This window comes from Bufo bufo, chromosome 5, assembly GCF_905171765.1.
Source record: "Bufo bufo chromosome 5, aBufBuf1.1, whole genome shotgun sequence".
Classification (NCBI taxonomy): domain Eukaryota; kingdom Metazoa; phylum Chordata; class Amphibia; order Anura; family Bufonidae; genus Bufo; species Bufo bufo.
Genome location: NC_053393.1, coordinates 248,431,775 through 248,447,905, shown reverse-complemented (window position 1 = coordinate 248,447,905; position 16,131 = coordinate 248,431,775). Strand labels below are relative to the sequence as shown.

The 16,131-nt window shown below is 45.3% G+C and overlaps 1 protein-coding gene across 4 annotated transcripts in view; it reads right to left on the bottom strand.

Annotated features, from left to right (window-relative positions):
• COBL (cordon-bleu WH2 repeat protein) overlaps positions 1–16,131 on the bottom strand; it is a 586,878-nt gene that overhangs the window by 52,272 nt on the left and 518,475 nt on the right. For all 4 annotated transcript variants that reach the window (XM_040433733.1, XM_040433731.1, XM_040433734.1 and 1 more), the window contains one exon: positions 4,443–4,550. In XM_040433733.1, the coding sequence (XP_040289667.1) occupies positions 4,443–4,550 (108 nt within the window). The remainder of the gene's footprint in view (positions 1–4,442; positions 4,551–16,131) is intronic.

Here is a 16,131-nt window from a genome sequence, read left to right as displayed (position 1 = left end):
TTTTATTGTCCTCTTAAGGCCAGAATCAATGCAAATTTAGAATTAATAGAAAGCTTAAGTTTGTCCTGAGGTACAAGGCAAGGGTGCCCCCTCTCTCCAATGTTATTTGCAATATGTATGGAACCATTGGCTTGCTTGACTAGGGAGGATATAAGTATGTGTGGATTTGGAGGCGAGGGGGTGAGAGATAAAGTCAGCTTGTATGCGGACAATATTTTGTTATTCATTAGTGAAACTTCCTCCTTACTACCCAAGGCAATTGAGGTAATAGGAGAATTTGGTGACCTATTTGGCCTCGAGACCAATAAGCCATATTTTGGATGACAATCAACATTTTGGAATTAAAATTTCTACAGATATCAGGGAATTTGTTGTCCTAAATGTAACAACTATTGTTCATAATATCAGAAACAAAGTCGTAATAGGGGATAGACTCCACCTCTCAAGGCCTGATGGGATTTCTCTAGACAAGATGGTGGGTCTTCCCCAGTTGCTATATGTATTAACAACAGATCCTGTGTGGATAGATAATTCCATTTTCAAGTTTATTGAAAATATCACAAATGCTTTGATATGGGGGAGAAAAAGGGTGCATATTAAGCAGCGATATTTGTCTTGACCTTCCTTTTTGTCAGAGGTATTATAAATGAGAGGGATAGGGTTTGTTTCTAAACTTCTTGCTAAGGCCTCATGCACACGACCGTTATTGGCTTCCGCATCCGTTCTGCCGATTTTAGCGTTTCAGGTGCGGACCTATTCATTTCTATGGAGCCGTTGAAAATGCGGATAGAGCACCGTTTGCCATCCGCGTCCTTGATCCGTGGTTCGAGTCCGTCAAAAAAATATAACTTGTCCTATTCTTGTCCACGGAAAACGGTTCGTGGACCCATTCAAGTCAATGGGACCGCTAAAAAACGCGGAGGCACACAAGATTGTCATCCGCGTCCGTTTTATTACGATCATTTGCATGGCAAACCTGTCTTAGACATTTTTTTTTACCTTCCCTTATGTCTGCTTGTCCTCCAAAAATAAAGGAAGACACACGGAAACAAAAACGGAAACGGATCACGGAACAACAGAACCCCATTTTGCGGAACGGAACACAACAACGGTCGTGTGCATGAGGCCTAAAACTGATGGGAAGTTTGATTCCATTTTTGAGTTACTGGTTACTTGGTCACAAACCTAATTAAAATATGTCCTATATCTAGAATGCTACATTTAGTTGGGACTGCATTTAAAAAGATATTGGATATCAAGTACTCCTGTTGTCTCACTGATATCTGAAATAATGTACAGTTGCAAGACAAAGTATGTGAACCCTTTGGAATGATATGGATTTTTGCACAAATTGGTCATAAAATGTGATCTGATCTTCATCTAAGTCACACAATAGACAATCACAGTCTGATTAAACTAATAACACACAAAGAATTAAATGTTTCCATGTTTTTATTGAACACACCATGTAAACATTCACAGTGCAGGTGGAAAAAATATGTGAACCCTTGGATTTAATAACTGGTTGAACCTCCTTTGGCAGCAATAACTTCAACCAAACATTTCCTGTTGTTGCAGATCAGACGTGCAGAACGGTCAGGAGTAATTCTTGACCATTCCTCTTTACAGAACTGTTTCAGTTCAGCAATATTCTTGGGATGTCTGGTGTGAATCGCTTTCTTGAGGTCATGCCACAGCATCTCAATCAGGTTGAAGTCAGGACTCTGACTGGGCCACTCCAGGAGATGTATTTTCTTCTGTTTAAGCCATTTTGTTGTTGATTTACTTCTATGCTTTGGGTCGTTGTCCTGTTGCAACAACCATCTTCTGTTGAGCTTCAGCTGGTGGACAGATGGCCTTAAGTTCTCCTGCAAAATGTCTTTATAAACTTGGGAATTCATTTTTCCTTCGATGATAGCAATCCGTACAGGCCCTGACGCAGCAAAGCAGCCCCAAACCATGATACCCCAACCACCATACTTCACAGTTGGGATGAGGTTTTGATGTTAGTGTGCTGTGCCTCTTTTTCTCCACACATAGTGTTGTGTGTTTCTTCCAAACAACTTCTTCAACTTTGGTTTCATCTGTCCACAGAATATTTTGCCAGTACTGCTGTGGAACATCCAGGTGCTCTTGTGCAAACTGTAAACATGCAGCAATGTTTTTTTTGGACAGTAGTGGCTTCCTCTCTGGTATCCTCCCATGAAATCCATTCTTGTTTAGTGTTTTACATATCGTAGATTCGGTAACAGCGATGTTAGCATATGCCAGAGACTTTTTTGACACTCTAGGATTCTTCTTCACCTCATTGAGCAGTCTGCGCTGTGCTCTTGCAGTCATCTTTACAGGACGCCCACTCCTAGGGAAAGTAGCAGCAGTGCTGAACTTTCTCCATTTATAGACAATTTGTCTTACCGTGGACTGATGAACAGCAAGGCTTTTGGAGATACTTTTATAACCCTTTCCAGCTTTATGCAAGTCAACAAGGAGAGTAGCAGCAGTGCTGAACTTTCTCCATTTATAGACAATTTGTCTTACCGTGGACTGATGAACAGCAAGGCTTTTGGAGATACTTTTATAACCCTTTCCAGCTTTATGCAAGTCAACAATTCTTAATCGTAGGTCTTCTGAGAGCTCTTTTGTGTGAGGCATCATTCACATCCTGCAATGATTCTTGTGAAAAGCAAACCCAGAACTGGTGAGTGTTTCTTATAGGGCAGGGCAGCTGTAACCAACACCTCCAATCTCATCTCATTGATTGAACTCCAGTTGGCTGACACCTCACTCCAATTAGCTCTTGGAGATGTCATTAGTTTAGGGGTTCACATACTTTTTCCACCTGCACTGTGAATGTTTACATGGTGTGTTCAATAAAAACATGGTAACATTTAATTCTTTGTGTGTTATTAGTTTAAGCAGACTGTGATTGTCTATTGTTGTGACTTAGATGAAGATCAGATCACATTTTATGACCAATTTGTGCAGAAATCCATATCATTCCAAAGGGTTTACATACTTTTTTTTGCAACTGTATATCTGAAAGAGTTTCTTACTTTTTCAGAGAGTTCTTTCTGGGTAAATAGGCGAGTTAGGTTTCTTTCACAGATTTTTTTAAGGAAAGGGATATTCTATTTATAGAGTTATAAAAATATGGCACATGTACATTGATCATAAAATATTATTATCAGATATGTCAAGCATTTACATCAACTAAGGATAAGTCACTTTTTATGTTCATAATCATGATAGTACTACATTTTGTATGCAAGCACGGGTGGAATCAGTGTCACTGTCATTAGTATAAAAAAACATTATTAAAGCTATGGCAGACAACATGAACATTAAAAGATATTGGGGAATCAATCAGTGGGGGTCAACTTACAGATGTATTAAAGCCTCATCGCTTTGTAGCAATCAGAGAATAAGTCAATTTAACAAGGTATACCTTTTATATTATACTCCGGCATTAAAGGGAATGTGTCATCGGAAAATACGGTTATCTGCTGTTTAAATCACTTTTTGATGTTGTTTTCAATTTTCCATGTATTTATATATTAAAACAAAAAAGATAAAATCCTGCAGTTTTCGCATTGGCCACTGTGTCTAATAATGGACCACTTCTTGGTCTATACGGATAACTTTACTGCAGTAATATATTATTCTAATCCTGCTAACCACTGAACCACTTTGGTTCTGATTGGTGTACAGGCTCATACTTAGCCCTCTACTCCAAAATTCTGGCTTCAAAAAGTTGCAAGTTGCAACCATTCACTCAAGTTTGGAAAAATGGGTAGAAGGGGTGGATGTGGTTAGCTACATTAATTAGTTTCCCTCGAGATTTATCACTGCACCTTTTTTTTAAAAAGTCACAAAAAGTCATAAACTCACTCCAGTAGGGCAGTGGCTTAAAAAACTGGAGTAGCATTTCTAGACAAAAGTGCGAGGTTTAAAGATGTGCCAAATTTAACAATGTGCACCATTTGATAAATCTGGCACAACGCATGCCAACACAGACTCAAGCAAAACTTATTTCAAATATTACCCTCATGATAAATTCCCCCATAGGCTTTCTATGAGCCAGTACAGCACCTGCTTCACTCTCCGGCAGCTCATCAGGACTAAATGGGCATAGCTCTTCTGCCACTTCAGCGGCAGTTACTTTTGAAATTATCCAGTGAAATATAATTTGTTCCTTAGCCTTTTCTAAATTAAACAAGAACATCTGATGAGCTCTAGTTTGAAATGAACGATCTTAAAGGGAACCTGTCACCTGCACATGGAGGCAGTATTTTTGTTACAAACCGCCACAGGACAACACTAGGGCATTTATATATTAGATATTAAATGTTCTGCAGTTCTACAGATGTAAAAAAAAAAATAATATTACAGAAATGAATATTGTTGGTTACTGAGGCAGTCAGATTTAACACGTTTCCACTTGCCTTGTTCAGCCTTGAGTTGCCATTATGAGCTCGAATTGCTGAAAGTAATGCAGATCTTTCATTCTCTGGCTCAGCAAACTTCTTCTCATCTCCATCATTTGATGGGCTCTAATGTAAACATGCAACAATTCTGTTATAGATTTATATTATAAGCCCCGGTAATTAATATACAGTGGTTAAAATATTCTATTTACTGATATTCACACTGCAATACACAAATAAAACTAGCATACATACGTTTGTTCACAAAATTGGGTCAAAAATAAAAATTATTTGACCAACCAGTGGACCTTATGTAGCAATACTTGTTTCCCAAAGCAACCAGTCATATTTCCACATTAAGGCTCCCTGCACATGATCAAATCCGCAAAGTTAATATGCGGTCAGTGTAAGATGCACATTCTTTGTGGACCCATTGACTTCAATGGATTCACAGTCTGCATTTTGCAGTATAGGACATGCTCTAGGCTTTTATGGAACAGACACTCAGATGCAGAAAGCACACAGATCATCTGCAAAATGTGGTCCATGAACCCAATGAAAACAATGGGTCTGCAAAAAAAAAACCACTGACAGCACATGGACTGCATCTGTATTTTGCAGATCTGCGATTTGAGGACTGCAAAACGGATTTGTTCATGTGCATGGGGCCTTAACTTTTTAATTTCTCAGAATATATGACTGCTGTGGTGTAACTGGTAGCCACTTTGTATCTAAGACCATATAAAACAAGTACAAGTACTGTACAATCATTGATTCACTCAATATCATCTAAATAATCACAATCTGACTATACTGAAGAAATCCTTCTACATTCTCTACTGTCACATGTACTAATATCAGTAGCAGCAAATGGATGAACAGTGTCACAAGGTTTTAGTTCAAACTTAGTGCTTGGCCTGATAAAGGGGACAGCTCGCCTCCAAAAACATCAACCCTTGTCACTGAGACAGCACAACTGTTTCTGGTAAGCACAACAAAATTGTTGCGATTTTTGTTAACATTTAGCAGTGCTTTTTTCTTTGTATATTAATGTTTTAGTTAAGGTACATCTGAAATTTCAATGATATCTAGATACCACTATACATATATATATCCTTGTTCAGGCCGGCCGGCGCGGGCAAGTCGCGGGCAGGCGTGTGTTCCGGGGGCGGCCGCGGGTGCCGGTTGCTAGGCACGCCGGCGGCTCCGCCCCTGGTTACGCTCGCACTGTTTTGGTAACCCCGCAGCCGGCCGGGGGTCTGCGGTCACATTTGCAGAGGCGCATGTAAGCCAGCACGTGCACTTACTAGGCACGTGGCTGGGTTTCATGGGAGCTGTCGCCCATTTACCCTGTTCCCAGTTTCTACAACGTGTGTTATTATTTATAGGTGCTTACATTACTGAACTCAACCTCTTGCAAATCATAATGGGAAATATCATGTCTGGGATTTGGCTTACTTGCGTGAACATTCGCCCCAAACGTATTCCACTGTCTACCTACATATAGGCTGGTTTTGGTACACCTTTCCACATAGAGCTGCTATTTAGTTCCCTGTCTGTGATTGTCATATATATATACCCCAAGCTTCTAGAGATCTTCTACTTTCCCTGCTCTGGAGCAGTGTTGTGGGGCTCTCCGTGCGGGAGCAGCAGTGCCTGCGTGCTGTTGGAAAGCTGGGTTGGGACCAAAAAAAATAAATAAAAATTTTTACATTTACATTGTTGTCATGCATCATCATATTGCAGTGTCTGCTTCTGGTCGGTTATCTGACGCTCCACTCCATTCCAAGGATTCCTTACTTGCAGTAGGTGGTACGTCCTGTTTTCTATACGGGTATGGTATGTGTCACGGGGGTTTGGCCGCAGGCACATTCACACGTCCCATATGTGATGTCCGCCGCACCTGTGGCATGTGGTCCCTCTGGGCACGTCCAGGTTGTCGTACCCGTTTCTCTCCCTCGTTGCTCGTCTGCTTGAAACGTTCAGGCGCTATTCTGTCGGCCACCCCGGTGGCACATGATTCTGCCTGGAACGTCCAGGTTGTCACTTTGTCTATTGTGGTACGTCTGCTTGAAGCGTTTAGGCATTGTTGCGTCCGCCACTCTGGTGGCATGTAGTCCTGCCTGGAACTCCAGGTTGTCGCTTTGTTTATTGTAGTACGTCTGCTTGAAGCGTTCAGGCATTGTTGCGTCCGCCGCTCCAGTGGCATGTGGTCCTGCCTGGAACTCCAGGTTGTCATGTTGTTTATTGTGGTACGTCTGCTTGAAGCGTTCAGGCAATGTTACGTCCGCCACTTCATGGCACGGTGTCCTGCCTGGATCTCCAGGGTGTCTTGTCATCTCATGTGGTACGTCCGCTTGAAGCGTTCAAGCATTATTATGTGTGGTCCTGCCTGGAACGTCCAGGTTGCCATACTCGTCTCCTGTTGCACGTCTGCTTGAAACGTTCAGGCAAAGTAGGTCTGCCACGCCGGTGGCACGGGGTCCTGCCTGGAACGTCCAGGTGTCATATTCATCTCCTGTTGCACGTCTGCTTGAAACGTTCGGGCAAATATTACGTCCGCCACCCCGGTGGCACGTGGTCCTACCTGGTACGTCCAGGTTGTCTTACTCGTCTCTTGTTGCACGTCTGTCTGAAGCGTTCAGGCAATGTCGCGTCAGCTGCCCCGGCGGCATGGTGTCCTGTCTAAGTACGTCCAAGTTTTTTTTTCCCACCAATCTTGGCACTCATCCGCCCATAGCAGCATGCAAAACCCAGCAGCACGCCCGGGGGGCACGTCATCCTGGTTTGTTGGCTCTTCTGTCCTCTTCATTGTTGCCTAAAACGTTTAGGCCATGTTTCTCTTTTACCCTTAGGGGCAGGTTGTAGGGCCTGACGCAACCAGGTTGGTTATATTCCCAGTGCATTTAGATTTTCATACTTGTTCTTTGTTTATACGGCAGCACGTTGGGGTCTCGGTGCCTTCGGTTTACCATAAACAAGGCCTCCACCTCGGTGGGTGGTACGGGCCTCCAGTACGGTATCGTTATCATTTTCATCAAATTCCATAACCAGGTGAGTATCAATTCAGGTCCGTCAGGCCGGCCATAATCTAGGGGCGGTCTTTCTGGTAGAGGCCAAAAGTGGGAGGGGCCATCGGGATGTCCAAGTCACGCCTGGTGTCCGCACAAGTAACAAAGGTTTTGTCCTCAGGTGATATCCAGGGAGTAGAGTTATTGCAGCGCGGTCAACATGTCCCAGGCCTCAGACATCGACGATGCCTCGTCCATCTCCGGGTCCGTGGTTTCCGGTCTGGCTGGTCATGGATCCCTGAGGAACTGGATAATTCCGAAACTGGTGGCTGAGTTGAATAGAAGGGGCATCAGTCACCCGGCTTCGGCCAGGAAAGCCGAACTTTATAGGCTGCTGGTTTCTAGCCCGGTTCCATCCAGCGAGCAACTGGCAGTACCTACTATCCAGTCATCACTGGCTCAGTTGAATGCCACTATGGGGAGTCTGGCTGCCTCGGTAGCAGACATCCAGCACAGGGTCATGGAGCTGGAGTCCAGGGCCTCCACCTCTTCGCAGTCAGTGGCGCCCGTGACGGCGGTGTCAGGGCCGTTGGCGGGTTCCCCAGGTATGTCTTCTACTCCACCGGCCATTGTCCCAGCTCATTTTGTGGCGGAGAATATCAGGAGGGATATACTGGCAGGCAAAGAAGTCAACCTGGCATCTATCCTCATAGCATCCCACGATGCAAGCGAGCACAGAACCATTGATTGCGGGGAGGTGTCAGTAGTGATGAAGTCCAAAGATACCCGACTGAATCGCAAACTGTCCATACCCGAGTTTGTACTCGCTTTCAGTTTGTTCAGGGATGTCATCTGCTCGGCACAGCCGAATAGGAGGGAGGAGCTGGACGCCTATCTATATCAGGTCACCGATTTGGGCCACAAGTATGGGGGCTCGGCGTTTTATGATTACCATCGGTCCTTCGCGGCTAAAGCCGCAGCCTCCCTAGCACAGTTTAAATTCATGACCAATTGGGCTGTGCTAGACATGGAGCTTTTCTGCAGGCATTTTGCAGGGTTCCGAGCCCCCACTTGTGGTTCGTGCCAGTCCATTTTCCATGCCACGGAATGGTGCCCCAACGAGGCGGCCTCCCGTCCAGATAGAGCCCTTCCAGGTACATCAGGAGTCCCCAGGGGTCCGGCCCTCATGGACAAGTTTGGCAAGCCGATTGTGTATCTGGGCAAAAGCCAGATATGCAATAATTTTAACTTCGGTCACTGCATGTTCAGTGGGTGCAGGGCCCTCCACGTGTGCACAGTCTGCTTTCGTGCACATCCAAGGTCCACCTGTCCTAAAAAGTCATCTAAGCAGGCATGACTGACCGACATCAACGTTGATCTCCTGGGGGCACTCCTAGAAGGGCATGGTGATCAACAGTTTGTGGTACATCTGATTACGGGTCTGTCACAAGGGTTCCATACGGGGTTGGTGGCCCTTCCGCATGCCAACTGGGAGTGTGAGAATCTCCTCTCTGCCAGACAGGATCTAGAGGCTGTGCAAGCTGCGATTTCCTTGGAACTGGAAAAAGGGTTCCTGATCGGTCCGTTTGATTCTATTCCCTTTAAAGTCTGGAGGGTTAACCCCATTGGAGTGGTGGCTAAGAAGGGCTCAAATAAAAGAAGACTTATCCATGATCTCTCGGCTCCTCATTCTTCTCACATACCCAGTATTAACTCCCTCATACCATCGGAAGAGTTTAGTATGAAGTACTCCTCTATCGATGAGGCCATTCAATTTATTCTCAAGGCAGGCAGGGGGGCCTGGTTGTCCAAGACTGATATTGCTGACGCCTTCAAACTGCTCCCGATCCATCCGCAACTGTGGCAATACTACGGCATCAAGTGGGCAGGCAGGTACTACTTTGCCAATCGCATAACGTTTGGCTCAAAAAGCAGCCCATGGCTGTTTGACCGTCTGGCCCAGGCCCTGCACTGGATCCTGGTCGAACATGGGCAGGCGCCCATGTGCATCCATTACCTGGATGACTTCCTGCTGGTGCAACACCCTTCCCAGCAGCCCTCCAGCTTATCCTCCCTGCTGGAATTATTTTCGGCACTCCAGGTTCCTGTCGCCTCAGGGAAGACGGTAGGTCCTTCCAAGACGATCACCTTCCTGGGGGTCATCCTGGACTCGGTGAGGTTGGAAGAAAGGCTCCCCGAGGAGAAGTTGCAGCAGATCCGGTTAGCCATCCTGGAGGCGTCCAAGGCCTGCTTCCTGAAAAAGACGAACCTCCAATCGTTACTGGGCCGGCTGAACTTCGCCATGAGGGTCATGCCCCAGGGACGTACCTTTGTTTCCCGGCTCTTGATGCTCCTACCATCAGCCCCAGAACAAGACAGTGTTATTCGGTTAGACCAACAGGCCATGGCGGACCTGTCCATGTGGAGTACATTCATGTCTTCATGGAATGGGGTAAGGTTGTTCATTCCCCCCCGGGACCCGTCCTCTCCCACGATTTATTCAGACGCAGCCGCATCCAAGGGCTTTGCAGCTATATTTGGCAATCACTGGCTGGCCGGTGCCTGGCCGCACCAGATCACGGTGGACAGGGAGGCTCTTCGGTCATCTCCCCTGTTGGAGTTATATCCGTTGGTGGCGGTGGCCCATGTATGGGGCCACGAATGGTCAGACTCGAGGGTGTTGTTTATCACCGATAGTCAGGACTTGGTTTACATCATCCGTAGTGGCAGAGCAAAATCCCCTAAAATCATGGCCCTCATGCGCAGGTTGGTTTGGCTGTCAATGGTGCATAATTTTTGCTTTGAGTGCTCCCACATTCAGGGTTCCAGGAATACGGCTGCTGATGCACTGTCCCGGTTTAACGCTAATGTCTTTTTTCAGAATATGCCGCATGCAGATGCAACCGGGACGGGCATTCCAGCTAACAGCGACCTGGTGTGGGATTAACGTCATTGATCAGGAGAGCAAAAGATCTCTTGCACCAGAGCCTTTCTGAGAATACAGTCAGGAATTATCGCACGGGCTGGAACCTTTATAAGGATTTTGCCAAGAATCATCCACAAGGCAACGTTCATCCACAATTGTCATGCCAACCTCGGTCTCGCGCACAACACCATCCGCCTTTATTTGGCAGGAATTCAACATCAGTTCACATTGAACAACCCTGCCCGAGTATCTTTTTTCACATCGCAGGCCATCAAGGCCACACTCCGGGGCATTGAGAAAGCCGGTGCAAGTAGGCCAGTGGTCCGTCAACCCATGTCCGGCTCCTTGTTTAGGCAGTTGTCCTTGGCTCTGGATGGTAATCCTTTTGGGCCCTTGGTTAGCACCGTCATAAAAGCCGCCCTATACCTGGAGTTTTACGGGTTCCTCCGGCCGGGGGAATTCACCACTGCCGTCCGGAACAGCCGTCATCTCCAGAAGCAGCACTTGACCTGGCATCACGACCATTTTATACTGAGCATCTTGTCTACCAAGACCGCTCAAACAGGACCTCCAACACTGGTAAGGTTTTACCCCTCGCACAGCGACTGGTGCCCGGTCAATGCGCTGCAGCAATTGTCTTCAGGGCTGCAGGCGGCGGCCCCAGGTAGTCCTCTACTTCCCTTTAAGGGGGGTCCATTGTCCACCTCTCAGTTCATGTCCCATGTCCGCTCCTTGGTTGCAGGGTTGGGTCAGGATCCCAAGGCCACCTCGGGCCACTCCTTTCGTATTGGGGCGGCCTCAGCCGCTTCTAGGCACAAAATACCACCGCATGTCATCAGGAGTATGGGGCGTTGGAGATAGTCTTGTTTCTCCAGATATGTTCCAAATCCTCAATGCGAGACTCGTGATGCGTTCTGTTCACTTGCCCTGTAATGCTACAATAAAGTGTTTGACAGTATGATTATGTCTCCTTTTTGGCCCCTTTTAGGCCTACCCTCGCTCCAGGCTCCCGGCATTAACCAGCCTCCGGTAAGCTCCGATTAGTACGTTCAAGGGCCATCGCCCTGACCACAAATATATATATATATATATATATATATATACACACACACCGTATTTTTCGCCCCCATAAGACGCAAGTGGGGGAAAAATGCCCCTACATGAAAAGGGGTGAATACTAATGAAGCGCTTCCATTTTGGAAGCGCTCATTAGTGCAGGAGGACCGGGAAGCGGCGAAGGCTCTGTACTCACCGCTTCCTGGTCCTCGACTGTGAAGGCTGCGCACAGTGTGAGGTTGCGCTGTGACCTCACGCTGTGCGCGCTGGGTCACAGCACAGCTGACAGCAGGAAGAAGACTGGAGGTGAGGAGCAGTGGCGTCCAGGAGCAGGAGAGGCAAGTGGGTTTTTTATTTTATTTGCTCTGTGGCACTGGGGCTCATACTGGGGGCATAATAAATGACACTGGGGGCATAATAAATGACACTGGGGGCTTAATAAATGGCACTGGGGCATAATAAATGGCACTGGGGGCTCATAAATGGCATGGGGGGGCTGATCTGAGGCATGGGGGTCTGATCTGAGGTCTTACTGGGGTCTTATTAACATTGGGGGTCTGATTTGAGGTCTGATTAAGGAGCTTATTAACATTGGGGGGTCTCATTGGGGCTGTCAGATGAGGTCTGATTAACATTTGGAGTCTGATTGCTGGCCTGATCTGAGATCTGATGAAAAATATTTTTTTCTTATTTTCCTCCTCTAAAACCGTCTGATAAGCCGGCGAAAAATAAGGTATATATATATATGTGCCATATATGTAAGTATGGGTGCCAGCGTTCTAGATCCTGATCAGGTATCCAAAATAATATCAGAGGAAGACCGCAAAACTCCAATGGCTCAGTTGAAAGTGTGAAAGTGCAAAAAACTTTCATGTTCCAGCAAAGTTTGAGTCCTATCACAGGACCTTTCTCAAGCATTGCGATACTGCATACTCGTGATTTTATGCATACAGGAAGTGATGACATAATCAAATCAATGAAATATACATGTGCAAAATGTAGTGCATAAAGTGAATAGTGCTGATATATATCCAACATTAGCTTATTCCTAATTCAATAAAAATTGTGAAAACATTAAAAACATGCGCATTTAGTATTAAAAAAACACCAAGCCAACACTGCTAATTTAAAGGGGTTGTCTCACCTCAGACATTGGGGGCATATCGCTAGGATATGTGTTTAATTGTATATCATACCGTGCAGGATGTTTTTATCTTCGTTTTTTCTGTGATTTTTTTTGTCTATGTAGTATTTGCTTGAGGGAGTGGCACCTTCAAGTGTGAATGCGCACCTATTTTATCTTGGGAGTAGCATTCCTCTGCACTTTTGCCCTTCCTATCCAATAGAGCGCCTTGATTAGGTGGTACATATAGGTGTGCTTGCTCCTCCCATTGGTTGCTTGATGCACATGGAGGTGACTAGGTGCAGCACACCACATGTGCGGCGTCTGCGCTCCTGAACATAGAAGCCCAACGATTTAGGTAGGTTTAGCGTAGGACCCGCCTGACCTGAGACCACCTTGGCGCTTGGTAGGCGGGCTCAGATGTGTTTTGATCAAAATATATTGGCTAAGTGTCTCAGATATTATCATTTCAGAGTGAGGACTCTGTCCATATATAATGCTTGCATCTACTTTACTAAGTGCATTATTATCTTACTTCTGTGATTTTCTTCAATAATATGGCCAGGGACATCCGCACATTTGTATATCATACCGTGCAGGAAGTTTTTATCTTAGTTTTTTTCTGTGATTTTTTTGTCTATGTAGTATTTGCTTGAGGGAGTGGCACCTTCAAGTGTGAATGCGCACCTATTTTATCTTGGGAGTAGCATTCCTCTGCACTTTTGCCCTTCCTATCCAATAGAGCGCTTTGATTAGGTGGTACATATAGGTGTGCTTGCTCCTCCTCCCATTGGTTGCTTGATGCACATGGAGGTGACTAGGAGCAGCACACCATATGTTCGGCGTCTGCGCTCCTGAACATAGAAGCTCAACGGCTTAGGTAGGTTTAGCGTAGGACCCGCCTGACCTGAGACCACCTTGGCGCTTGGTAGGCAGGCTCAGATGTGTTTTTATCAAAATATATTGGCTAAGTGTCTCAGATATTATCATATCAGAGTGAGGACTTTGTCCATATATAGGATATGTGTCCAATGTCTGATAGCTGCTGGTCCCACCTCTAGGACCTGCACCTATCTTTAGAACGGAGCCCGCAAAATGAAGGGGACGCACGATGCCTGTGGGCCAAACTCCATTCATTGCTGTGGGAGCACTGAAAATAGCCGAGTGCCGCACTCAGCTATTTTCTGCAGTCCCATTGAAATGAATGTGAATCACACTGCCTAAGCGCGACCAATGCTCCATTCACTTCTGACGGAAATAGCCGAGCCATTGCTTGGCTATTTTAGGTGCTCTCATAGAAATGAATGGAAGGCAGCCGCACATGCGCCCTCCTTCACTATGTGGCTCCATTCTAAAGATAGGTGCAGGACCCAAAGGTGGGACCTGCACCTATCAGACATTGGGGGCATATCCTAGCGATATGCAGCCAATGTCTGAGGTGAGACAACCCCTTTAATGTTCTTCCCTTGAATTTCACTGGTGAGCTGTCCATATCTCTTCCCATGGACATTTGCATAAAACTAATTGTTTTTCATGTTTACATTAATTATATGTATTATTTATGTATATGTAATAAGGTGTTATAAAGGAATGAACTAATGTTGCATATATATCAGCACTATGCACTGATTTGATGATGTCATCACATCCTGTATGTATAAAATCACAAATATGCAGTATCACAATGCTTGAAAAAGGTCCTGTGATAGGACTGAAACGTTGCTGGGTAGGCAAATAAACCGTCAAACTAAGTCATTGGAGTGCTGCGATCTTCCTTTGAGATATATATATATATATATACAGTGAGGAACAGAAGTATTTGAACACCCTGCGATTTTGCAAGTTCTCCCACTTAGAACTAATGCAGGGGTCTGAAATTCACATTGTAGGTGCATTCCCACTCTGAAAGACAGAATTAAAAATAAAAAAATTCAGGAAATCACATTGTATGATTTTTAAAGAATTTATTTGTCTTGCACTGCTGAACATAAGTATTTGAACACCTGAGAAACAGCGAGAATTCTGGCTCTCAAAGACCTGTTACTGTGCCTTTAAAAAGTCCACCTCTACTCCACTCATTAATCTAACATAGTAGCACCTGTCTGAGCTCTTTAAAGACACCTGTCCACCCCACAGTCAGTCAGACGCCAACTACTATCATGGGCAAGACCAAAGAGCTGTCAAAAGACACCAGAGACAAAATTGTGAACCTCCACAAGGCTGGAAAGGGCTACAGGGCAATTGCCAAGCATCTTGGTGAAAATAGATAGAGCAATTGTTAGAAAATGGAAGAGGCTAAAGACGACTGTCAGTCTCCCTCGGACTGGGGTTCCATGCAAGATCTCACCTCGTGGGGTATCACTGAGAAAGGAGAGGAATCAGCCCAGAACTACAAGGGAGGAGCTGGTCAATGACATGAAGAGAGCTGGGACCACTGTTTCAAAGGTTACTGTCGGTAGAACACTACGCCATCATGGTTTCAAATCATGCATTGCACGGAAGGCCCTGCTCAAGTCATCACATGTTCAGGCCCGTCTGAAGTTTGCCAATGACCACCTGGATGATCCAGAGGAGGCAAGGGAGAAAGTCATGTGGTCAGATGAGACCAAAGTAAAACTTTTTGGTCCAAACTTCACTCGTCGTGTTTGGAGGAAAAAGAAGGATGAGTTGCATCCCAAGAACACCATCCCTACTGTGAAGCATAAGGGTGGTAACATTATGTTTTGGGGGTGCTTTTCTGCGAAGGGGACAGGACGACTGCACTGTATTAAGGAGAGGATGAATGCGGCCATTTATTGTGAGATTTTGAGCAACAACCTCCTTCCCTCAGTCAGAGCATTGAAGATGGGTCGTGGCTGGGTCTTCCAACATGACCCGAAGCACACAGCCAGGATAACCAAGGAGTGGCTCCGTAAGAAGCATATCAAGGTTCTGGAGTGGCCTAGCTAGTCTCCAGAACTAAATCCAGCAGAACATCTTTGGAGGTAGCTGAGATTCCGTGCTCAGCGACAGCCCCGAAACCTGACAGATCTAGAGGAGATCTGTGTGGAGGAGTGGGCCAAAATTCCTGTTGCAATGTGTGTAAGCCTGGTCAAAAACTACAGGAAACGTTTGACCTCTGTAATTGCAAACAAAGGCTTCTGTACCAAATATTTACACTGATTTTCTCAGGTGTTCAAATACTTAGGTTCAGCAGTGCAAGACAAATACATTCTTTAAAAATCATACAATGTGTTTTCCTTTTTTTATTTTTTTTATTCTGTCTCTCAGAGTAGGAATGCACCTACAATGTGAATTTCAGACCCCTCCATGATTTCTAAGTGGGAGAACTTGCAAAATCGCAAGGTGTTCAAATACTTCTGTTCCTCCCTGTATAAACAGTCAGGTCCATAAATATTGGGAGATCGACACAATTCTAACATTTTTGGCTCTATACACCACCACAATGGATTTGAAATGAAATGAACAAGGTGTGCTTTAACTGTAGACGGTCAGCTTTAATTTGAGGGTATTTACATCCAAATCAGGTGAATGGTGTAGGAATTACAACAGTTTGCATATGTGCCTCCCACTTGTTAAGGAACCAAAAGT